This window comes from Lutra lutra, chromosome 16 (assembly GCF_902655055.1).
Source record: "Lutra lutra chromosome 16, mLutLut1.2, whole genome shotgun sequence".
Classification (NCBI taxonomy): domain Eukaryota; kingdom Metazoa; phylum Chordata; class Mammalia; order Carnivora; family Mustelidae; genus Lutra; species Lutra lutra.
The window spans coordinates 49147547-49171435 of NC_062293.1; the positions used below are offsets into that span (position 1 = coordinate 49147547).

A 23889-nucleotide genomic window follows, 5' to 3' on the forward strand; every position below is an offset into this window, starting at 1 on the left:
TGTGACTCTTCCTTGTATCTACTTTTATTCCATGGCAGTTGTGGTAATTACTATTAATTCTTACACCATAAGTATTTCCCTAAACGGCTGCAAGGGGATAGCCTCTTCAAGCACACCTGGTCTGATCCCAGCGGGCCTTTCCCCTCCGCTCTCTACCATGACTCTTTTTTTTTTTTTTTAAGATTTTATTTATTTATTTGACAGGGAGAAATCACAAGTAGGCAGAGAGGCAGGCAGAGAGAGAGGAGGAAGCAGGCTCCCCGCCGAGCAGAAAGCCCGATGTGGGGCTCGAACCCAGGACCTGGGATCATGACCTGAGCCGAAGGCAGCGGCTTAACCCACTGAGCCACCCAGGCGCCCCTCTACCATGACTCTTAAAACTCTTCCCTGAAGTGGAGAGGTCCGTGGCTAGCAAGAAGAAAACCTTCAGAATCTCCCTCCCCTTGCTCTCCCCGCCCCCTCCCCAGCCCTCTGAGGGTACTCCGTGCAGTTCTTGCTGAAGAAAGCTGTGCTAAGGCCCATCACTAAAGAGCCTCTACCAGCACAGTCTCCAACTTCCAACTTCCTTCTACAGTCTAGCTTCCCTAGGGTCCGCCTCCATAATCCTCTCCTGATGCATCCGAATAGTAGCATCTACGCTTTCCTTGGGATCAGCAACCTTGCTCTTAAGTACTCCGACTCATCTTGCTACCTGAATATGGGCTTCCTTGCCTCTCTTTAAGACCCTTGATGGTTGACTTTGAAAGGCTGGGGCTTTCCTACCTCATGTCCTCTCCCCTTCACTAACTAAGCTTAGGATGGGTGTCACATTGCCCAGAAATTTATTATGCAGCTCCCATATCACACTTGTTTTGAGAAATATAATTACAAAACCACCAGGTTTTTGGCCTAGGATCCTAGGGGCAAACCAGACTTTTGGAGCTCAGCCATGTATCTGAAGTTAGAAAGCAGTTTAGGATCTGCTGTGAATCTGAACGAAAGATTTTACAGTTAAGGAAACTGAGATCTAGGGGTTGAAGAAACTGGCCCGCAGGTTTGGAGAGTACCTACCTGACAGTTGCCTTTTCCGTAGGATACATTTATTCTTCCCACCAGTCAATCCCCTTTTGCCTCCTACTGAAGTCCGGAGAGCCCTCCCACCCGCTACCCCCACATTTAACTCTGCATCTGCCATCCAGAAGATGCATATTACACGTCGAACTATTAGTTCCTCCCCATCTAGCCATGCGGGGCTTTTAATTTCTTTGTCTCTGCACCGTTTGGGCTAGCAGAGTGTCACACTAAGGCTGGGTCGGGGTTTGCCTCCTGTCCTCCGGGAGGCCTCTGCACGGTGGGGGAGCTGTGGGTCCTCCCTCTCTGGGTTCTTGATGCCCGGGAAGCCCAGTGCTTTGCATGTAACAGGCACTGGGTGGGTTGTTTACTCTGCCTGTGGGTCAAGGTGGTTCTTTGGGAAGCCTTCTCCGAAGGCAAGGGTGGACTATGCGGAGGCTTATGTATCTCAGCACTCCTCTATTAGTTACTTTTGGACCCTCTTCGTCGTGTTAATAAGAATAAAATGGTTCTGAAATCAATCTATTGCTGACTAATAAACTAGCTGCCTCGATTTACAATCAAATACGTCAATAGCCCGTTGCCTAGTAACAGAAACCATGGCCGACCGTTGCCCCGCCCCATTTCCCCGCCCATATCCTAGTACGCACGCGCACAACCTTTCTCCAGAGTCCGTCCCCGCGGGCGCACGGTGGTGACGTCTGGGGTCCGCGACGCTTTTGAGAAGCTGATCGCTGGGGTCCTGGTGACTGACCGGCGGGTCCCGGGCGCCATGGCCTCCGCCGGGGTGGCCGCCGGGCGACAGGCCGAGGATGCGTTACCGCCGCCGGCCGAGCCGCCGCTGCCCGAGACGAAGCCGCTGCCGCCTTCGCAGCCGCCGCCTCCGGTCGCCGCGCCTCAGCCGCAGCAGTCGCCGGCGCCCAGGCCTCAGTCACCCGCCGGCGTGAAGGAAGAGGAGAATTACTCCTTTTTACCTTTGGTTCACAACATCATCAAATGGTAAGAGCCCAAGAGAGGACCAGCCACGACACGCCCTCCCGCTTCTCGTCTCCTGTTTCCGAGCTGCAAAGGCCTAGGTGCTGTCGGCTACACCCCCATTTTACCGTTGGGGAAACAGACCCCGGGGAGGAGGCATTTCCAAGACCAGACCTAGTCGCACATGAGGTCAGCAGACGTTTGAGCCCTGAGAGAGTTGCCAGACCTCATAAGGGCCAGGCGGTATTCTTGAAAAGAAGGCAGACTAGAGACCGAATGCACAGGTTCTGCAGTCAGAACTGCTCAAGTTTGCACCTTAGTGATCTGGAGCAAGCCAAGCATCTCTGATCCCCAGTTTTCTCACCTGTAATAGAGGAGTAACCCTTGGATTCTGTATATTCAACATATCCCACATATATGGAGCATCTTCCCTGTGTGGCACACTGCTAAGTGCTGTGGGACGTACACAGTAAAAAGGGCCAACTTCTCACCCCCACATTGCACACCAGTTTGAAGGGGAAAAGGCAGGTTTGGGAATTACCCATAATTCAAAGAGTTTGGAGGGTTGATGATAGAAAACATTAAAAGAAACAAAGATACAAGTTGCCCTATGGTAGCATGTTCTTGGACAGTGCCAAAGAGGGTGATTTGTCATTCTTTTTAAAAGATTTATTTATTCATTTGAGAGAGCACCTGGAAGCAGAAGAGGGGCAGAGGGAGAGAGAATCTCAAGCAGACTCCCTGCTGAGCACATAGCCCATGGCCCCTGGATCCTATGACTCTGAGATCGACTGAGGTCGACTGGGAGTCAAGAGTCCCACGCACGCAGCACACTGAGCCACCCAGGCTCCCGGGTTCGTCATTATTTTGGGCAATCTTCTGATTAGCCTGAGTTTTCAGCTGACCCTATAAAAAAAAACAAAAAACAAACACAGTACAACCTAAAGTCTCCTTGATCCCCATGTTTGCTTCAATTATTTTTACTGTTATTTATATCCACATTAACGGGGTAGACTAGGCTCATAACTATTAAACCATTAAAAACCAAAACAAAGTAAATTAAACTCACTTACAGTAACATTCAAGTGGGCATTAATGCACTCTTGGGTGTTTTGCCGGAATGAACTTGCTACCCACAACGTGAAAGTCTTGTTGGTTAATGGCCCGGCTTCTTTTGAGCTCAGCCAGGCTGGATTAACTTGCTGTGGGATGACCTCATGCTTCCACCACTTTTTAAACAACTGTGAAGCCTTTGTTCTCACATTAGACCCTCCTTCATTTGGCTTCACTTGGTGTGACCATACTGTTTATAGGGTAAGGCAGACTCTGTTCTATTCTCATTAGCCTGTGAAGTTCAAGTAGAACTAGAAGTAGAAGTAGAAGTTCAAGTAGAACTTCTAGGCGGCAGTGAGATAGCAAACAAACACAAGTGCAGACCCCCAAATCCCAGGGCAGTGCTGGATTATAAATGGATTATCCAAATTAACCAAAATACACTGGTTTTAAGAAAAATACAAAAAAATGAAAACATAAAATGTTCAGTCTCAGGGACAGTGCCTGAACCCCTGAGAGTATATTGCACCCCAGTAGAGCATTTGGGTTGGACTGGCCTTAAACATGGAGTGGTAAGGTACGCTAGAAAGAACATGGGCTTTGAAGTCAGGTAGTCCTGGATTCAAATCCACATACTGATAGTCGCTTGCCTTGTAATCTTAGCAAATTATGTAGCCTTTCTAGGCCTTAATTTCTTATCTCTAATACGTGAATAATAACAGTGGACCTCAAAGAGTGGGTTCAAATTACAGCTTTCTAGTATATGGGCTAAGAGATCTTGGTCAAATGACTTAGCTTCTCTGAGTCTCCTTTCTCTTGTGAAATGGAATAACAGTACTTTAAATCCTAAGATTGCTGTAAAGTGTACTCAAGAGCAGCCTTCTGTGAAAGATGGAGGGTTGATCACATGTGTTTATTTCTGTGCCCTCTGAAAGGACAGTGAAGAGTGTTTTTTTTTTAAGCATAAAACCAGAAAGAACAGGAGAGGAGATAATTGTCACAAAGCAGATGGCCAAAGGCTAATCCACCTCTCAGCATCAAGAAGCATCCAGAAGCAGCTACCTTAGACCATGGCTTCTCCCTACGTCTTGGGAATTGACAATGCCAGGGACTTCTGGATATAGAGGTGAAGTGGGACTAAAAGTCTGTTTAAGAATCAGAGCTCATAGTCGTCTTCCTCACTCCAAGCAGATGGGCGACTATCCTTCTTCCATCTTGGCAGAAAATTAAAGGATTACTCTCTCCCAAGTTTTATTTTTAAAGATAAGCCAGAGAGTCTCTGGACTGGGGAACACCAGGCACATGGCAGGAGTTGGAGAAAGGGAGCCATACTGAAAAGAGGGATTAAGAGAAATTTCACAGACTGAAGTGCTTCACAACCCTAGGCTTCTTTCCCAATCCGGCTTCTAGACGGGCAGCCAGAGAGACAGAGATCCCTTCTCTGGGGTGTCTGGTGAGCCCAAAAGGGAAGACATTGGGGGCTTCCCAAGAAAGAACTTAGTTCATTCTAAGAAAATAAAGAAGCATCATTAAGAGTTTCCACTAAGTGAGGCAGGGGCACCTGGGTGACTCAGTCAGTTAAGCATGCAACTCTTGGTTTCAGCTCAGGTCATGATCTCAGGGTCATGAGGTTGAGCTCTGCGCTGAGAGCAGGGTCTGCTTGGGGTTCTCTCCCTCTGCCCCTCCTCCTGTGCTCTCTCTCTCAAATAATAAAATCTTCCCCAAAAAAGAAGAGTTTCCACTAAGCCTTTTAGTGTTTTACACTTTTTTTCCCAATATTCTCCATTATTTATTAATACCCTGCTTTTTAGTAACAGAATATAAAGTATTTACATTTTCTATTGGCATTCGGCTTCTTCCTCCACATCTGATGGAAGTCAAAATAATGAACATCCTCTTTATCATAGGATCACATCTTTCTCTTCTTTCATCTAGAATGCTGAATGCAGTAAATTATGCACATAAATCGAATAGTATTTTACTCTTAACTGTATGATTGGCAGCCAAGGTCACTAAGCATGTGAAGAAAAACCGTAGCAAAAGATAGAACAAAACTGAAGAGCAAAACTCCACTTGGAGGAAACTCAGTGAGAGAAAGAAAGATCCTATCACCATGAAAAGGAGCTAGGATGTGATTTTCAAATATGTGTGTAGGTATGTATTTGCGTTAATAGACTAATGAGGGAAGGAGACAGACTGTGGTAGGAATGGCGACAAGAGAGGGGCCCTGGGGCAGCCTGGAGGAGTCAGAAGGTTTGTTAAGGGCTGGTTCCAGTGTGGAGTCTTAAATTATGGCAGGTAGGAGGAGTGGTGTAGGAAGAACACGGATAAGGACATGATGCCCAGAAACAGCATCGAACTCATGCAGCCAGCTCGCAGTGTGATGGGGCTGGGGCGTAAATGTAAGGTAGTAAGGGAGAACTGGCAAGAGGGAGAGAGTCAGCATACAGAGGACAGCACATCCCCCACAGGGAGGGAGATTTTGTCCTCTGAGGAGTGGGGAGCCCGTGAGAACTTCCAACCACTGGGCCTCAGTCAGATTCGTGCTTGAGATAGAGGTGGCATCCCTGCCCCCAGGCGGGGAAGCCAGTGAGGACGCTGTCCCGGCAGGCCGGCCTGGCCGGACGGAATGAGGGCCAAGACCTGCTGGCTCCTGCAGGCCCTTGATCTCTCCCTCTCCTGTAGCATCTGCACGCACCGCTTTATTATCTGTTTACTCCTTGCCCAGGGGATGAATGAGAAAGAAGCTGAAGTGAGTTTAGCCTTTCTTTTTTTTTTTTTTTTTTAAAGATTTTATTTATTTATTTGTCAGAGAGAGAGAGGGAGAGAGAGCGAGCACAGGCAGACAGAATGGCAGGCAGAGGCAGAGGGAGAAGCAGGCTCCCTGACGAGCAAGGAGCCCGATGCGGGACTCGATCCCAGGACGCCGGGATCATGACCTGAGCCGAAGGCAGCTGCCCAACCAACTGAGCCACCCAGGCGCCCCGAGTTTAGCCTTTCTTGTTCTCATAAAGAATGCGGACTCCTGCATCATTAGGTTTCTAGAAAATTTTTATTTAAAAATAAATAACAGTTGCAAATTCAGAATCCTGTAAAGTGAAGTTCCCTCACCAATCCTAATTGCTGTTAATATTTTAAGTATCCTTCCTTCCAAGACCTATATATGCATGTCTTTTAAAAAATATATAGAATTTGAGATCATACTGTACTTTGTTGTTGTTTTTTTTTTTCCCCTTAGGGTCTGTTTTGGACCCCTTTTCATTCTCACCCACGAAGGCCTTCCTCAGTAAGGTGGCAGCACCATCACTTACGTAAACAGTCTTGTTTGTGGACGTTTATGTGTTGTTCTAATTTTTGCTGTTGCCAGCGGTGCTGGGGGGAGCATCCTTGTAGGGGAGTACGTTTATGATGAGGTAAATCCCCAGCAGTGGAATTGCTGGAGGGGAGGGTACAGGCATTTCTCATCTTCATAGCTGTTGCTGAATGTAGAGTGCTACATCGTTTTAGCTTTCTCCGGAAAACAATCCTGTGGCCTGGGCTGCTTTGATTAACCCATCGTGGGCCAGAAATCTGCCATCCTGAAAGTATTTTTTAAAAATTGTAGGGGCACCTGGGTGGCTCGGTTAGGCATCTCCCTTCGGCTCAGATCATCATCCCAGGGTCCTAGGATCGAGCCCCACATCTTGGGGCACCCTGCTCAGCGGGGAGCCTGCTTCTCCCCCTCCATCTGCCCCTCCCCCTGGTTGTACTTTCTCAGATAAATAAAAATCTTAAAAATAAAAGTTGCAGTTGTAAAAAAAAAACAAATGAAATGAAAAATTTCAATTGTAGATGTATTCAGAGAACCCCCAAAGGTACAAAATGGCAAGTGAGCCTCTCCCTCCACTCCTCCCAGCTCCCTCCCTTGTCCCCAAACTGCGTCATACTCCGTTTCATGATTATGCCACCATTTCTTTCAACACTTCCCAGCTCAAGGACACTTCCAGTGTTTCTGGCGTTTTGCCACCACAGTCAGTGCTGCAGCGACCCTGTTTGTAAATGGCCTGTTTGTAAACTCTGAGTAAATTTCTAGCAAACGGATATGTGAATTTAACATTTCAATCACTGTTAGCAAATAAGTAAGAATGCACCAGTGTATGCTTTACCAGCAGTGTATTTGTGTCTTTTTTTTAAGATTTTACTTATTTGTTTGACAGAGATCACAAGTAGGCAGAGACGCAGGTGGAGAGAGAGGAAGGGAAGCAGGCTCCCTGGATGTGGGGCTCGATCCCAGGACCCTGAGATCATGACCTGAGCCGAAGGCAGTGGCTTAACCCACTGAGCCACCCAGGCGCCCTCATATGCATCTTCTTATGTCATTTGTATTTTTCCCCTGTAAACTGCCCATTTTGTATAAGGTCATCGCTCTTTTAATGAACTCCTTGTATGTAAGGAAAATATGCCTTTGCCGGGCTAGCGTATTATAAATATTTCCCCCGAGCTGTGACTTCTTTTGACTTTGTTCCTGGGTTCTTTTGTTTGTTTTTGTCATCTGGAAGCATATCATTTTATGCAGGCAGATTTGTTACGCTTTTCCTTAATGGCTTCTGGATTTTGGTCCTAGTTAGCAAGGCCTTCCCACTCTAATAAGGTGACAAATATCAATCTTTTTCCTCTAGGACTTTTATGGTTTCATTTTTCACTTCCAATTTTTTTTTTTTTTTTTTAGATTTATGTATTTATTTGAGTGAGAGCAAGTGAAGGGGGAGGGACAGAGGGAGAGACAGAATCCTAAGCAGGCTCCACGCTGAGTGTGGAGCCTGACTCAGGGTTAGATCCCAGGCCCCTGAGATATAACCTGAGCCCAGATCAGGAGACCGATGCTTAACTGACTGAGCCACCTAGGTGCTCCTTTCAATTTCAGTTCTGTGGTGCTTCTGGAATGTATTTTAATGGAAGAAGGAAGGGGACACCCCCACTTTCCCTCCATGAGCTGTATCATCCCACTGCTCTTACCAAATATTCATTGTTTTCTCTGCTGGAGCCATCACCTTCACCATATACATAGAGTTCCCATATGTTTGCTCATCTGCTTCTGGACATTCCGTTCTTCTCCAGCACTGTGAAATTTTCCTGGCACAATTCATGATGTGTCCAGGCTGGCCTTCCCTCTCCCCCTCTGTTGGCAGCATTTACCCTTAGTACCTTGACCTCTCCCAGCCTGGTTTCTGTAGCCTGGCTGAGATGCTAGAAGGTGCGGAGATGCTGAGATTAGGTTAGTGGAACATTCAGGCTTTAATCTGCCCCTTTACTTCCAAGCCTGTTGGTAACACTCATGGTCCAGGTCTTCTAACCTCCTTTTGGGATCTTACAGTCATTTCTTATATAGTTTCTTTGCCTTTATCCTCTCGTCTCTCTAATTCATCCTCTGCATGTTAGCAGTTGAATTTTTCTGTGCTGAAAAATCTCGAGGGCTCCCTATTCTCTCCCATTCCGTCCTTCCCCACTGGTAGCCCTCCATTCAGGAGTCCGTGCAGACCATCTTCAAAGGCCTGCCTGGACCACAGAAAACCCAGAGCAAGTCATTGTGATGCTAGTGCCCTTTGGATACATGGAGTCCTCCGGGGCGCATGCGTCATCTTTGCCCAGGGAAATGCCACCTACGCTTGTAGACCTGCTCAGAGGCCACCTCCCACACCAGGAGAGCGCCCAGTTCTTGTCATCGTGGCTGGGATGCACCCTGCCTGGCGCTGGAGAGAAGCTCCACCGCTCTTCCCTCCTGCTGTCCGTCCCTTAGTTGAAGGAATGATCCAAACGACGTATTTGTGTTAACTTAGAGAATGAGGAAAAAGAGAAAGAAAAATGTCATTTTCATGTGTGTAAGAAATGTTAGGGTTCCCAGCTCTTTGAGGTCTCTCTCTTACGTGTAGAAATCACATTAGAGACGTATGTGCAGAACAAAGGAAAGAAATGAGGACCAAAAAGAATTCAGTGTCCCCCCCCCCCTCAAAGTTGCCAAATCTACGCAGTCTGGAACTAAGTGTCCCAGCCTAGGAATTCTGAGCTGCGGTTGTCAGTGCCTTGCCTGCTGGTTGTGGCTTGCTCAGTAAAAGTATTCTGTCCACATTGGTACTTAAATGTTTTTTTGGTTTGGTTTGGTAATTTTTTTAGTTCCTTAAAAGGTTCTATGTTGCTGGGTAGGAAAAGGGGAGCCATCTGGGACACTGCAGAGCTAGTTTAAGTGAGGAGTACACGGTGTCGTCCTTCATCTCTCAGGTCGGGGCCATGTCACTGACAGCAAGTCTCTTTATTGTCCAGGCAGGTCAGCAAGACCTGAGAGCCCAGGCAACAGCATTTTCATGGAAACGGTATTACTGACCTGCTTCTTCTTACACAAGATCTATTTTAATTTGACCAGCCCTCCATGCCAGCTGAGGCCTGTCCTCAGATGGAGAAGGCTGCGGCCCCCACATCAGTGGAGAAGTCTGAGAGAGAAGCCCCCTGGCTCCGTGGGGCTTGTCTGCCCTCATCTGACTGTAGTCCTCTCTGCCCTTGGCTTCTCCTTCAACCGAATCCCAGTGAAAAGGATGAGCACCCAGATAGGGAGTATTTATAGCCTGTTCGGAAGCATTATTTCTGGGCCAGCTTACAAGCCTGTTCCCTCCTCTGCCACTTCATCTCTGTGCATTTGGCCTAACTTACCAAGCACCCACTGGAACCCAGACTCCACGAAACAGGCTCACGGGGCCACAGTCACTTAGTGCAGCGGGAGAAGCGCCACGGTGCCACGTTTAGGCGGAGTCCAGGGCAAAGTGGGAAAGTGCGCCTGGAAGGGGCACAGGCTGCTGGTGGCTGGCCCTAAGGGGTCCCCTGCAAGTGCGAACTGGCCTGACAGGTGTCTGGGAGCTTGGGAGCTCAGACTTGGGTTTTGTAAAGGTAGGTAGGGCAGAGGGGGTCAGAAGGAGGAGAGGACCCGGCTCTGGAAATCGGGCCAGTGGGAGGAAGAGGCAGGGGCAGGGAGGAGGAGCGGGCAGGACCGGCGACTGGGTGCACATCAGGCACCAGGAAGCGCAGCACAGGGACACATCTGTAGGGGCGCAGCATTCCAGCTCCACTCAGTCCTGTAGATGGGAGCGCCCTGCCTCTGAGCTGTGGCATGCTACAGGGGCAGTCAGTGCACTTGGGATGTCAGCAGGATTCCCCAGAATCCAGGGAACTGGGAACAGTGGGAACTGTTGGCACAAGGGTCCTAAAATTCAGGAAGGAGGACAGGCTAGGGGTTGTTGGCCTCTGAAGAGATAGAAATGGATAAACCCATTCTGGGCTGCCCTGTAAAGCAGTATTTTTTTCGAACTTCTTTTAGCAGAACCTTTTGTGGTCCCTCCGTAAAAGGAATCTTTTTCACTTGTAACCCTGTGAGCAGATGAAAGCAAGGGTCTGAGGCCCAAAGTCCCTCTCAGAGGACATCTCAGGTGCTGGCAGAAGTGGAACAGAGAAATGCACACAGCCACTGGCTCTCTAACAGCCGGCGGGCCGGCTAGTGCTGTCGAGGCCGTAAGGGACAAACGCATCTGCGGCCGCTATACAGGTTTCTTGAAGGGCATTTTGTTAGCCCGTCAAAAATTTGAATGTACATAACCTTTAACCTAGAAATTCACTTCTGAGAAATCATCTTACCAAGATACTTGCACAAGTACTTGGGGATGTAGGTACAAAACATTCATTGCCATTGCAATTACAAATGGCAAGTTGCGAACATCCAAATGGCCAACAGTAGCCAAAGAATTTTAGCTGATTCACCATATGTGGGGTCACATGGAAAGACATCCGAGGTGCAGCTTCAGTGAAAAAAGCTAGAACGGTCACATTGCTGTCAAAGTGAATAACAAAGAAGTACTTGTGTGTTTGTAACCGTGTATTTCGAAGCAGTCTGAAATGTATATACCACATGTTAACGGGTTTCTCTGGGATGTGCCTTAGAGGGATCTTCCTTTTCTAAGCCTCGGTGTCTGCTGTTCTTAAGTTTTTCCCTCAAGCACCTATTATGGTCACAGGAAAAGCAACAACCCCCTTCTCCCCACTGTTTTAGAAAGATGCCGGCCACTGAAGTTAGTGTGGAAAGAGGGAGGGAAGGAGGGAGGGCGGGACTGGTCCCAGTGTGGGTCAGCCAGGACAGTGGGGGCACAGGCCTGAGGGTCACGGAAACTCTGAGAAGGAAGAAATGGGGAACAGAGACCTGCTACTGCACGGTCTCAGGTTTGGGAGGAGGTTGGCTTCAGGAACCTGGTGGGTTCCTTTTGCTTCTAAGTTCCTGGTGGACACACTTGCCCAGTTGAGGCGAGCTGGCATCTTCAAGTCCCAAGGCGCCCATAGTAAAAATTGGAGCTGCGGCCGTATTTAGCATCCGAACGAGGCATCGTCTTAAACCCGCCCGCCTAATAAGCCTGTGAAGTTTGCCCTGGGTCTGGTGCCAGGAACACTGAATATGTGTGCCCACGGGATGCTGAGTGTCACCTAGTATGTGCACAGGAGTCGGAGAAGAAGTGGCTGGTCAAGCAAGCCAGAGCAGCAGTATTTTTGTCCATCTTTCAGAAACTCTTATAAGCAGGACCAAAGTGCCCTAACCTGGCCCTTGTTTGTATGATTTTCATGCCTGTCGACCTTGGCCTAGTCTCTTTTTTTTTTTTCTTCTAAAGTTGGCTGATGACTAACATTGAACACAAAGCAGGCCCGTTTGGAGCTTTCTGCTTTTATTCACACACTATTTGGGCCTGGCTCATTTCTTTTGGCTTGAGCATTTCACAGTCATCCCGGTCTAGCAGGTTCCCGCTTGGTTCGAGCCGGTTCCTGAATAGAGAGTTCTCCTCGCTCCGGGAGTTCCACGTTATTTACCTTCACCAACTAGGGCAGGCGGAGAAGCTTGCCGAGAGGGCCTTGCTGGGGGCCACATGGCCCCCTTTCCCTGTAGCTTTCCTCCAGGCAAGCCTTTATGTGGCTCCTTTGCTGAGAGTTCACGGAGCGAAGAATGGACAACCTTGAGATGCGGGGGATTTTCAAAAGCGAACACCCTAAGCATGACCCACTTTTTCCTTCAGAACTCAGTCTTCTTTGGGGCCGGGTCCCATAACTTCCTCCCAATTTCTTATTTTATGTATTTTCGTTTGTTTGCTTTTACTGTGTCCTTTCATATTGGTGTGAATCAGTGTTCTTAAAACTATAGTTCAATTTCAGAGCTCCCTTGGGACTTGTGTTCGTACGATGTGTTAACACATATGCCGTGCAAGTATAACGATTTCAGAAACCCAGATGGTTTCCCTCCAAAGTTGTAGATTCGAGCCGACATCTCAAATCGTTAAAATAAAAGATGCCCCCTGTCTGCTCCCTTCTAAAGAATTCGCAGTTCTCATAAATACCAATTACTCCCCTCTAGAAACCGGGGCAAGGGATCGCATTCATTGGATATTTAAAGTGAGGGCATCAAATGACAACAAGAAATGTTTGGCTGGTTAACATTCCCTAGAATGAGTGATTCTCCAGGTCTTGCCTCTGAGTTAGCGCAGGGAGCAGGGCCCGTCTCATTTGCCAAGTGATTGTCTGCGTAAGCAGAGAAATGATGAGAAAGAACATGAATTAGCACCATCTGGGTTGATACTCCCCATCAGAAATGGACATTTATTTCAAAAAATAAGTGATCGTTGACAGTTCTCCCCCCCACACACCCCACGCCTCAATGGATGACTTAGAAAAGCCTACTGAATTGGCTCTTCATTTTAGTCACAGCTGTTTGTTTGCAAAAGCTCCCCCACTTGCTAACTTGTAAAAAATGTATAGGAGCAACTGACAAGCTGTTTCTTTGATCTTCAGTGAAGGTTTTGTTCTTGTTTTTATTTTAGCAGTGCCTGGGAGTACGGATCTCTGGGCAGCTAATGATAGCGAGCTGTGGGATGGAGGGAATGATCCTGCCTGACCTGAAGGCAAGGAATTTACAGGACTGGTAGGGGAGACTTCATGCCTGCTGGAAAAATTTCCAATAGCTTGTAACTAATGTAAAATTTATGACCAGCCCTGTGGAAATTAGTGCTTACGTTAACAGGCTCAGGCAGCAAAACATCAGCTAAACTTAGCTCTGGCTAGCTGATAAAGTTTCTTAATTGGCCTGGAAATGTCTCCAGTTCGAAGAAATGTAGGATTTCGGTCAGTTTTGCCGGCCATTTGTCACCTCACAATGGTAGTGGTATGTTCAGTCATTCAACAAACATTACGAACTTACGTGCCAAGCATTCATTCTGGCAACAAAGGCGAATTTGGGCCCAGGGGTACGTGTCCCAACAAGGCAGACAGTCCCCGTCCTCTGAGCTAATGGGGTTTCGGCCTCGAATGGTGCCAGTAGGCTGAGGGGGGCTGCAGTGGCAGTGCTGGGCGAGGGTGCTTCTGCTGGGCAGCTGTCCCCTGGGGGTGCACAGCCTCGGAAAAGGGCATGCAAACAAGGCAGGCTGAAAGGTAAGGTCGGAAGAGAGCAGGTTCTGTGGGGAGGAGTCTGAGCCGTGAACGCTAACGACTGCCCTCTGCCCCCTATAGCATGGACAAAGACAGCCCGGACATCCACCAGGACCTGAACGCCCTCAAAACCAAGTTCCAGGAGATGCGGAAAGTCATCAGCGCCATGCCCGGCATCCACCTGAGCCCTGAGCAGCAGCAGCAGCAGCTACACAGCCTCCGGGAGCAGGTCAGGACCAAGAACGAGCTTCTGCAGAAGTACAAGAGCCTCTGCATGTTTGAGATCCCCAAGGAGTAGACGAGGCCGTCTTCCAGGAAGGCCTGGGAAAGAAGCGGGAGAGCACACGGCCTCCCTGACTCCCCCAGCCAGCGCCTCAGACTCCAGCTGCGAACTCTGTGACCCGGGGCTGCCGTAGCTGCTTCCGGAGCCGAACTTGGCATCGACTGTGTGGGGAGCCAGCGCTCGGGCTCGGCATTGTTGGGGCCTCCTTGTAGAGGGTGCGTCCATATGTCTAGATGCATAATAACCGGAGTGCCTGCTGGTGGAAGGAAGACTGTTCCTGGAGGCTGGGGAGGGGGCCGGGGATGCCGCCCCTCTTCTGGGGAGGGGGCCATCTGCTGTGCATTCAGGCTACGCGGGTAGAGCGCTGAGCGCAGGAGGAAAGGAGGCGGCTCCTCTTTGCTTCCTGCCCTCCCCCACCCTCTGCTCCCACCCCTGGGTATACTGCGCCCCAGGTGCTCACTGTTCTGCGACAGCAGTGTCATGAGACATAGGCATGGGAGTCCCTGGACAAGCTGGGTCTGCACCCCCATGGCACGCATTTCAAATGCTGAAAGAAACCCGGCAGAGGAAGAATATTGTTTTGCAAGTCGGCAGGGTGGCTTCCTTCCTCTTCACCCCCCTGCCCCCCCAAATACTTTGTTTCTTTTTTATGTTTGAGCCAGTGAATGGATGGAACTGTGTCGTGGGGGGGTGTCAACCCAGGGGAGTGTCAACCCAGAGCCAGGCAGGCAGCCCCTGTCTCCAGCTTCTTTGCGGCCTACATGTTCTTGTTACTTTTAGCTCCTGCTCCCTTTGTCTCCTGCCCCCTTCCGTCTGCTCATCAGCCACTTCATGCTGGAGGCTGACCAGACCCCTTTGGACCCACGCTGCTTCCCATGGGCAGGAGGGCTCCATCGTGTCTGCACAGGCTCACACCGGTTCCCAGGGGACCAGACCTTGCCTCTTAGCGGTTCAGATTCCTGTTGTCCTGGTTTAAATAACGAGTCTCCTCTCTGGCCTTCTCACTAAAGAGCCAGCCGCGAACCCTCAGGCTGCACCCCAGATAGAGGTGATCCTGATGTGCCCTCGGTGACGGCTCCGCTCACCCATCACCCGAGTGTGACAGTGCCGTTTGGGGTCCGTTCTGACACCATGTGACAAACCACGCCTGCAGGTTCAACGGCCCAGTTCTGCTTCATGATGCCCCTCTTTTTTCCTCTGATTTGTGTGCCTCTCCCTGGCCTGTCAGACCAAGCCCTTCCCCTCGCCTTTTCCTGTCGAGGCGAGAAGTAACTGCGTATTGTTTAGGTCTCAAAATGGGCGCATAACCTGCCCAGACCAAGTCAGGGGCTTAACAGATGCCTGTCGATTGACCTCGTTGGCAGCAAGACCGGTCGGAGGTGTTGTTTGCAGGGGTTCCATGTGTGCTGACCCACAGCCACCTGTCAGAGCGGGGCTGGCGCAGGGGGAGTGCGGGACGTGTGAAGGGGGGGATCTGGTTTCAGTGGCTTCGGACAGAAGAGCGCGCTCTGAACTGAAGCGGACGGCTGCGCGGTAGGCCAGCTCACCCTGGGACTGTTATTTAACTGAATCAGTTATGTCCTTGACATTTCAGAGTCGCGTGGGGGCCGGTTTTAAGGCTCTGACCAAACTGGAACCACGAAGCACATAGAGATACAAGACCACCGGCCCTTCTGCAAGGCTGAAGACCTCTTCCTGGGGCTGAGGGAGACAGAGCCTTCCCTGTGCTCCACGCTTTGGACTGGTGACATTCTTTGAGAGTATAATTAAAAGAACTTGTGCTCTGCTCTCAGGACATCTTGGGTTTTGTACTGAGAAATCCATCATAAGATGTCCCTCTTGCATAGTTGAAAGGAAGATGTTCATTTTGCTCAGGGGAGAAAGAACAAATTGTGGGAAGCCCCGCGTGCACCTCCTTCCCTCAGCCCACACAGCAAAGCCAGCATGAGAAACAGGGTAACTGTCCTCGGGAGTGACATCTGTCCCCAAGGACCCAGTGGGCCTGGTGGGTCATCCTGTCCACCTGTGACCAGCCCCCCAGGCCCAGGGGTGAGTTCAGCGCCCAGGGAGCAGCCCTCATAGCACAGGATGGAAATCCCTCCCTGAGACAACACGAAACCCCTCCCGGGGCCGAGCACCCTTTCGAAGCCACCTGTTAGGGGGTTACTGGGTGGGAAGCACTCGTGCTAAGTGCTTTGCAAACACCTCGCTTACTCCTCACAGCACCCCCACACAGAGGGCTATTCCGTGGGTGAAGAATTGGAGGCTTGGCAGGTGTCACTTGGCCCGAGCTTACAGTTACAAGTGGCAGAGAGCTGGTTCCCGAGTCAGGAATGGGTGCCCTTAACTGCCGAAGAGAAGGAGACACTGAGGCAGAGAAGGTGCTGGACCTACTTCTGGGGCGGCAAGTGCTTCCTGTGGCTGGGGGGGCGGGGGTTGAGCTGTCTGCTGACAGCCACGTGGCAGACCCTGGACAGGAGTCAGGGGTCGAGGGTCCTGCACGGGCCTGACCAGATTCTTCTCAAGGCTCCGTTTCCCTTGTGAGAGCAGGACCCTAGTGATCCCTCAAGCTGACTGCAAGTCGCAGGTTTGGGGCCTCGCGTCACCCGCCTGGAGTGAGTCTGGGCACAGCCCGGAAGCCCTTGGTGGCTGGAGAGATGCAGCTCTAGGAAAAATCTGGATCCCTTTCTTGTCCTGGCTTTCTGAGGAGCCATTCCAAATCGGAGAGGGCTTTGGTCCAATCATCTGCATGTTTTTTTGGAGCATTTTCTCGCAAGCCATGGGCAGCTGAGGCCATTTTCAGAATGCCAGGGTCATCTGCCAGTCTGGGGTGAGTCGAATGCCCCAGAAGTAAACCCCCGCCCCTCCCTCCTCACCCTTCGGCCTTCCAGCCATTTCTAAAAGCAAAGCAAGCGTATGGCTTTCTGTTTTAAATTATTTTATTTGGTATTATAAAAAAAAACAATAGCAATAACTTTAAATAAAGACTGTCACACACAACAGTATAAACAGCTGAGTAAGAGTTTGTTCATGTCCATGATGACCTCAGAACTATTAAAGTGCAAGTTGTGTTTTGTTTTCCTTTGTGCAATTTTACACACACATGTAAACAAGTCACTTGGCTATGATCTGACCCACACCCTCTTATTCTCAGGAGGGCAGAAGCTTTCCTAAGCTGTCATGGCAACCCAGAATCACAGACAAGTTAATGCCCCATTTGTCCCGCCTAGACCCTCCAGGGGTCAGGGACAGGTTTCCCAAAGCCTAACAGAGGCTGATTAACTTACACCCCCCCTTCCCCCCATTCTTGTCTTTGTCACAAACAAGACAACGTCCCCCTCTGCCGGGCCTGTGCCCCCAACCCATGGGGGTGGCAGGCGCCCATAGGGGACGGGGGTGGGGGGGGCAGTCCCGGTCTGAGCCAGTTCTCTTCCCTTCCAGAGCAAAGGACCATCCCGTCATTGTTTGTGCCCCCCTAGTGGGCGCGGGGCGCGGGGAGGGAAGATGCCAGTCCACGCTCGCAAAGCCCAGGGCTGGCCCAGACGTCAGACGTGACTTTTCAACAACAACGTCCTCTTTAGGTTCTGTCGCCGGCGCGGGGGGGCTGGGGGTGGGGGGAGGCTCCTAGCTGATGACGCAGCGCTCCTTGTCCTTGGCCTGGCTGCCGCCGCTGGCCTTCTCGCGGATGTACATGAGGTCGCTGTGCACACTGGGCCGGCGCGCGAAGGGCGCCACGATGCCGAAGGCGTCGCCGGGGTCCCCGCCGCCGCTGCCGGCTCGCAGCAGCTTCTTGTTCCGCAGTGCCTTCTTGTGCAGCACGTCGCAGTACTGCACGGACACCTTGCGGTGCAGGTCCGGGCTCATCTCGCTGGGCAGCTTGGCCATGGCGAAAAGCGCCCGGAACATCTGGTCCAGGCTGCTGTTCTTCTTGGCCGAGATCTCGAAGTAGGCGCAGCGCTGGGGGTCGTCACCCACTAGCTGCTCGATCTCGCGCTGCTCCACCTCGCGGTAGAAGTCCCGGTCCCCCTTGTTGCCACAGATGACCAACGGCACGTCCACGTTCTCCTTGGTTTTGTTCTTGAGGCAAGACTTGGTGTCGAGGATCTGCTGCTTGAGCCTCTGCACCTCCTCGAAGGAGTCGCGGTTGTCCAGGCTGAACACCAGGATGAAAACGTCTCCTACGAGGGAAGAGAAGGGGCGTTAAAGGAGCCGGGGAGGACGGCGGCCAAGGGGACAGCTGAAGTGGGACCGACCGGGGAGCGCACGCCCCGCCGCCAGGCGTCGGGGCTCCAGCTGCCGCGCGCGGGGCGCCCCAACTTCTCTCCGCGCGCCGTGACGCGCGGGGGCGGGACGTGGGGTCGCCGGGCGCCCTCGGACCGGGGGTCCCTATCCCCCGCCCCAGTGGCGCAGCTCGGGCCCGGCCTCCCGCTCACCAGTGAGGATGGAGAGGCGCCGCATGGCGGGGAACGGGTGGTTGCCGGACGTGTCGAGGATGTCGAGCTGGTAGACCTCGCCGCGGATAGAGTAGAACTTGCGGTGGAAGTCCTCGATGGTGGGCGTGTAGGCGTCCTCGAAGCGGCCCGTGAGGAAGCGCGACACGATGGCCGTCTTGCCCACCTTGGACGAACCGAGGATGACCATGCGGTAGCAGTTCTTGGCCGGGATACTCAGCTCCGAGTCGCTCGGGCACATTTTCTTGATCATCGCGGCCAGTTTCATTTGGCGGAGGGCCGCAGAGGCGGGAGCGGGGCCGAGAGAAGCGCGGAGAGCTGCCAGGGGCGCGGGGCTGGCGCGGAGCTGCGCGGCTTGGCGGCGCGGGGCTGCGCGGCTTGGCGGCTGTGCTCGAGGCTGGGGCTGCGGCTGCGGCTGAGTTCCGGGTCGAGCTCCGCTCCACTCTGGTGCTCTCGGACCAAGTAGCTCGCTCTGGTTCTGTGCCCCCGGAGGCCGCCCTTATAAGCAGCCTGAGCGGCCGCCCCGCCCCGCGCCCTCCCAGCCTCCGTGCGTCACGCCCCGCGGGCCCCCGCGCCTCCTCCCGCGACCTCCGCGGGCCGCCGCTGCTTCTTCCTGCCGCGCGCGAGTAGCAACTGAGTCCGGGTCCCGCTGGGGCAGAGGGCGCGCGGACGCCGTTCTCCACCGCACGGGGCTCGGCGGCCGCAGGGGCGTCAGGGTTGTAGTTCCTCCAGTGGCTCTGATTCTCCGCGCCTTGGCAAGGACCTCACCCGCAACACTCACACACTCATACACGCACTTTCACGCTCACGCTCCTTTTCTTGGGGCCTCAGTTTACCCAGAGAATAACAACTGTAATCTCGGCACAGCAGGAGCGTAATCGCAGGTGTTTACCAGTGCTAGGCCTTGCATACCTCCCTTCTCTCCTCGGTCCCGAGAGCGAGCCCGCGCGGCAGCGCCTACCGGTCCGCAGGCGCGTGCCTGCTCCCCGGCGACGGTGTTAGCGCCGAGGTCGGCGCCGTGCGCTCCTGCCACCAGAGGGCAGCAGAGGCCCCGCCGGCGGCGCCGGGAGGCCGCAGTCACCGCTCTCACCCGCTGGAGTGCGGGAAGAGCCTCCAGATTGGGGTCTGGCGAGGTCCGGCCTTGGGCTCTAGGCCGAGACCCAGCAGGAGCCATCCCCCGCCCCGCGCTCTACGCCAGGCCTCGGCATCTCCTTTCGCCCAGCCAGTGATGCTCTGAAGCCGGCCAAGGCTTTCAGTCAGGGGCTGGCCCCATCCTTTTCCTGGGCGACACCCCAAGGACCAGAGACTTGCCCTTGCTTGCTTGCTCAAGGCTGGACCAACGTGCCATCCTCCCTGCCCCATAGCATTTTGTCCCTCAGGAGTCTCTTAGGCCAACAGTCCCATTTTGCAACTGGCAGGGGCTGGGTCTCAAAGCCGGTGTGAGTGAGGAAGCCCATGGCTTGGGGCGCCTGGGTGGCTCAGTCCTTAAGCCTTCGGCTCAGGTCATGATCTCGGGATCCTAGGATCAATCCCCGAGTTGAGTCCCTGCGCAGCGGGAAGCCTGCTTCTCCCTCTCCCCCTTTCTGTTAAATAAATAAATAAAATTTTAAGAAAGAAAGAAAAGAAAACAAACCACGGGCTCAACGACCCATGGGCTTGCAGCACTGTGGGTGGGGGTGCAGGGCGTCGGGAGCCAAGACCCGAGGCAGCAGGTTGATCAGTAGTCTGGCTGGGGTTGGTGGGCTCAAAGGCCTGGAGCACAGTGAGAAGCCACAGATCCTCACAGCAAAAAGCGAGGCTGTGCTCGATTTGGGAGAAAGCTGGGGAGCCATGAGCTGGTACCAGCCACCCATCCGCACAGGCCTTGGTGTTGCAGCCAGTGTCAGGGCCCCCAGCCTGCTGCCCCCGCTTTGGCACAGGACCTGTGGCTCCCAGACCCCATCTTAGCCAGACCCTCTAGGACAGGCCCTCCTGCAGAATGTCACGCCCGCTGAAAGTGATGCTGGGGGAGGGTTTATTTGCGCCATGCACTGTTCTAAGTCCTTCCTTCCAGCAACCTTGAGAAGTAGGAATTATTACTGTCTGTATTTTACAGGTGGAGAAACTGAGGCAGGGGGCATGACTGGCCAGGGTCCACAGGAGGTAGCAGCAGGGCTGGGGCCTGAACCCAGGGGGCTTGTGGTCCTGGCTCTTACCCACCCATAGTGCCCCTCCTATAGCTCTGTTCCCAACTGTGGGATATCCATGCCCCCTTTCTCAGAACACACCACTCAGATCTCCCTGCCCCTCCATACCTGTCCCCAAGCCTCATGTCTACTGTTGATAAGGTGTTTCAGAGGCACACCTCACACGATGAGCCCCCAAGAGCTTACCATTAGGCTCTGATTCTTGGTGTCACTTGTGCAGGAGTTGTGTGACAGGCCAGCTGGGCTGGGTCTTCCCCACCCCTCTTGACCCTGCTGTGGCTGCTCTCCCTGCATTCCCCATCTGAGATGAGAAGGAACTGAGCCGATACCAGCACCCAGGGCCGCTGTGGACTGTGGTGCAGGGCGTTCACTGCAAAAAGAAACCAGACAAGGACGCAAGCAGGGGCTGATCATGGCCTGAGCCTGCCTCACTCCCAGACGAGGGGCCCTCCTTCTGCCTCTTGTGAAGGCACAGTATAGGCAGCTGGGCTTTCTGAAATACAATGGCTTCTGGCTCCTTCCTGATGGCCTATGCCAGAGGGCCAGAGTGAATGTGGCCTCCAGTCCTGAGAGGATTTGAACCAGCTCTCCCTGGGGAGACCCAGTGGGCTGAGCCCCAGCCTGGATTCAGAGCCTCCCTCAAGGTCAGGGTCAGCACTGACATCATGGCCCCCGGCCCAAAGCGCCCGTGGCAGGAACTGAGCCCAGCTTGGGTTCTCAACCACAATTACCAGTCCCTTCTGGGAGTGTCACCCCACCTCACAGATGCCAGGTTGTAAGATGTGTCCTCCCAGGTCCGCCGAGTTAATCCCTGAGTGCGTGTGTCATTCATTCCCCAAACAGATGCCCCCACAAAACAGCCTGTACACCTGCCCAGCCCTGTGGGCGGCCTGGGGGGCCTCACTCCCAGGGGAAGCCAGCCCCGGTGATGTGTGCTAGCTTGGGATGTCCCGTCTGGCTTTTCTGAAGGCATCATTCCATTACAAACGAAACCCACGCTCATGCTTGTGTAGCATCCAAACTTAAGAAAGGAACAGAGTGGAAGGAACCGGGTACAGGACCCCCCCACTTTCTCCCCACTCCCCAGGACAGTGAGGCCCACTCTGCGGGAGGCATCCACACACCCCCCACACACACACACAGGCACACACACAGGCACACACTCCTTCCCTGCACTCCCACCACCCACGCCCCAGCAGCCGGGAGCATTGTTTTCATGTTGTCCAGGTTAACAATAGCTACAAACGATTTCTGTTTTCTGGGTGTTTGGGCACAAAGCAACAAACAGCATCTGTGGGGCTGAGCCTCCTCCTACATGTTATTTATTTGCAGCGCTTAGAGGGGAAAGGGAACTTTAAAAATATTTACCAAGTGTTGAGGGCCCCTTGGAGGGTGGACAGCTGGCCCCCAAGGCAGGATCTGGCTGCAGCAGCCGGATCTGGATCTGGTGGTGAAAAGCAGTTTAGGCGTTTCCTGAAAGCCCTCTGGGGAGAGCACCGGGCGGTGGAGGTGAGTGGACACTTCCCGCAAGAATGCACATGTCCAGGTGCCGTGGCACCAGCCCGAGCCCCGTCTCCACCACAGCCACCACCTGAACGGGAACACGGTGACGAAGAGCTCGTATTCCCCTGACAGGCTCCCCTCATCACGCCCAGGTCACAGCCATCTTTCAGTTTCCTCTTCAGCGCTGAGCTCTGCTCCCGTCATAACAGATCCTCACAGGGGAGCCCACTCAGCCCACGGCTCCGGCCCCGCCCTGGGCCCCTCCTCCCACCGCCATGTGGACCCATGGGGCAAGCTGCTTGGAGCTCCTCGGTTCTGCCCTGACAAAGCCTTCAGGAGGCCAGCGTATCCTCAAAGGCATTGTGCGCAGAGGTCCTTGTGGAGGAGTGAGCTCCCTGTTCCAAGGGGTGTGCAAGTAGACACAGAGAGTGAAGCACTGGGTAAGATCAGACTAGATGCCTCTTGGGGCCTATCAAGGCCTGAGATAGACTCTGGATTCCAGAAATCAAAGAAAAGAGCTCAAGGAGTTCTGTGGGTAATGAAGGAGCCGTCCAAGTCTGCAAAGCCTAGACACCTGCTGCATACACAGACAGGCATGAATATCACGGCCCTGTTATAGGGTCGGGGGGTGGGCACTCTGAGAGCTGCATGCACAGGTGGGGAGTCTGAGTGGCGAGGGGAAGGCCTGGCCTGTGTCCTCGGAGGGCTGGCGGCCTGCAGATAAGGCGGGGGCCCGGAGGAGGGGCAGGCCCGGTACACTCGGCCCTGCAGTCAGGCTTGACCCACAGGCCCCAAATGATCACATGGTCTGTTCCTTCTGGCGATGAGGCTCACAAGGAATTAGGAGAGAAATGTCAGCGTTAACCAGAGATGCTGAGTTCAGCCCAGGAGTGTGGGGGGAGACTTGGGTGCTGGGCCCAGGTCCTCCGGCCCCACCCAGGAAGCCCCATCCCAGGGCCCGGGGAGCCCGAAGCTCTCTTCAACTCCTCCCCACTTAGCGACAGAGAGAGGGACCGTGAGCTTGGGGTAGCACAGACCTATGCCTCCTGGACAAGTGACCCAGCCTCAACCACTAAACGGAGGTGATCCCCGCCTGGGTGGTCGTCTGGAGACACCAGCGCAGGGCAGGGGCAGGGCCCCAGAGCAGCTGCTTGCCAAATGTCCGTGGTCCAGCCCAGCCCGGCCCTTCCCCTCCCTCCACAGGCTCGGGCACTGCTAGCAAGTCCAGGGCAGCACGTGAGGCCTCACTCCTTCCTCAACCACAGCGCCTTCCCACAGCCCGCCCCCACCCCATGGCCACCTTCAGGGGCATGCAAGGTCCCATCCAGACACAGACCCCTCATAGGCCCAGGGGTTTTGCAATGTGACTGCATCTGGACTTTTCCGATAACCTTCAGATCACTCCACAGAGATGATCTGTCTCCAAGGCCAGCTCATCTAGCGTGGACCTGGTGGCCTGGGGTTCAGAGAGCATGAGGTCACGGCCCAGCTGTGAATGTGGTCATGCCCCAAGGGGCACCAACTGGGCCGACCCACTTGTCTGACCCCCAGGGGCCAGACACCTCGTGGCTGCTGTTCCTCCCTCGCTCGGTCCTTCAGAGCCTGCTGCTTTGGGCCCCCATGCTTGTTCTGACCATAGGGCCTTTGTATTTCCATTCCAACTGCCTGGAATCCTCCAGTTTGCTCCCTCTGCTCATTTGGGTCTCAGCTCAAATGTTACCTCGTCAAGAGGGCCCTCCACCACCATGGCTAAGAGGGGCTCCCACTCCCACCACGTACTTCCACGTTGGTTTTAAATTTTTGCCAATATTTTGCTCTCTGATCATTTACCTGGATGGCAGCTCTCAGAGGCTGGGAGCTCCATGGCACGTGTAGGTGTTGGGCTGCTGGGTGTATGATGCTACCCCTACCC

General features: G+C 53.1%; 2 protein-coding genes across 2 annotated transcripts; one reads left to right on the plus strand and one right to left on the minus strand.

The window, feature by feature from the left end:
* Positions 1-1728: 1728 nt before the first annotated feature.
* MED9 (mediator complex subunit 9) lies at positions 1729-15634 on the plus strand. The gene is made up of 2 exons (XM_047707900.1): positions 1729-2049; positions 13636-15634. Exons 1-2 carry the CDS (start codon positions 1823-1825, stop codon positions 13850-13852), a joined length of 444 nt encoding a protein of 147 aa, XP_047563856.1. The 5' UTR covers positions 1729-1822; the 3' UTR covers positions 13853-15634.
* Positions 15635-16758: 1124 nt separating this feature from the next.
* On the minus strand, positions 16759-19146 carry RASD1 (ras related dexamethasone induced 1). The gene is made up of 2 exons (XM_047707899.1): positions 18271-19146; positions 16759-18015 (listed from the first exon to the last, which is right to left on the minus strand). The coding sequence occupies exons 1-2, from the start codon at positions 18554-18556 to the stop codon at positions 17462-17464; spliced, it is 840 nt and encodes a 279-aa protein (XP_047563855.1). The 5' UTR covers positions 18557-19146; the 3' UTR covers positions 16759-17461.
* Between the last annotated feature and the right edge of the window lie 4743 nt (positions 19147-23889).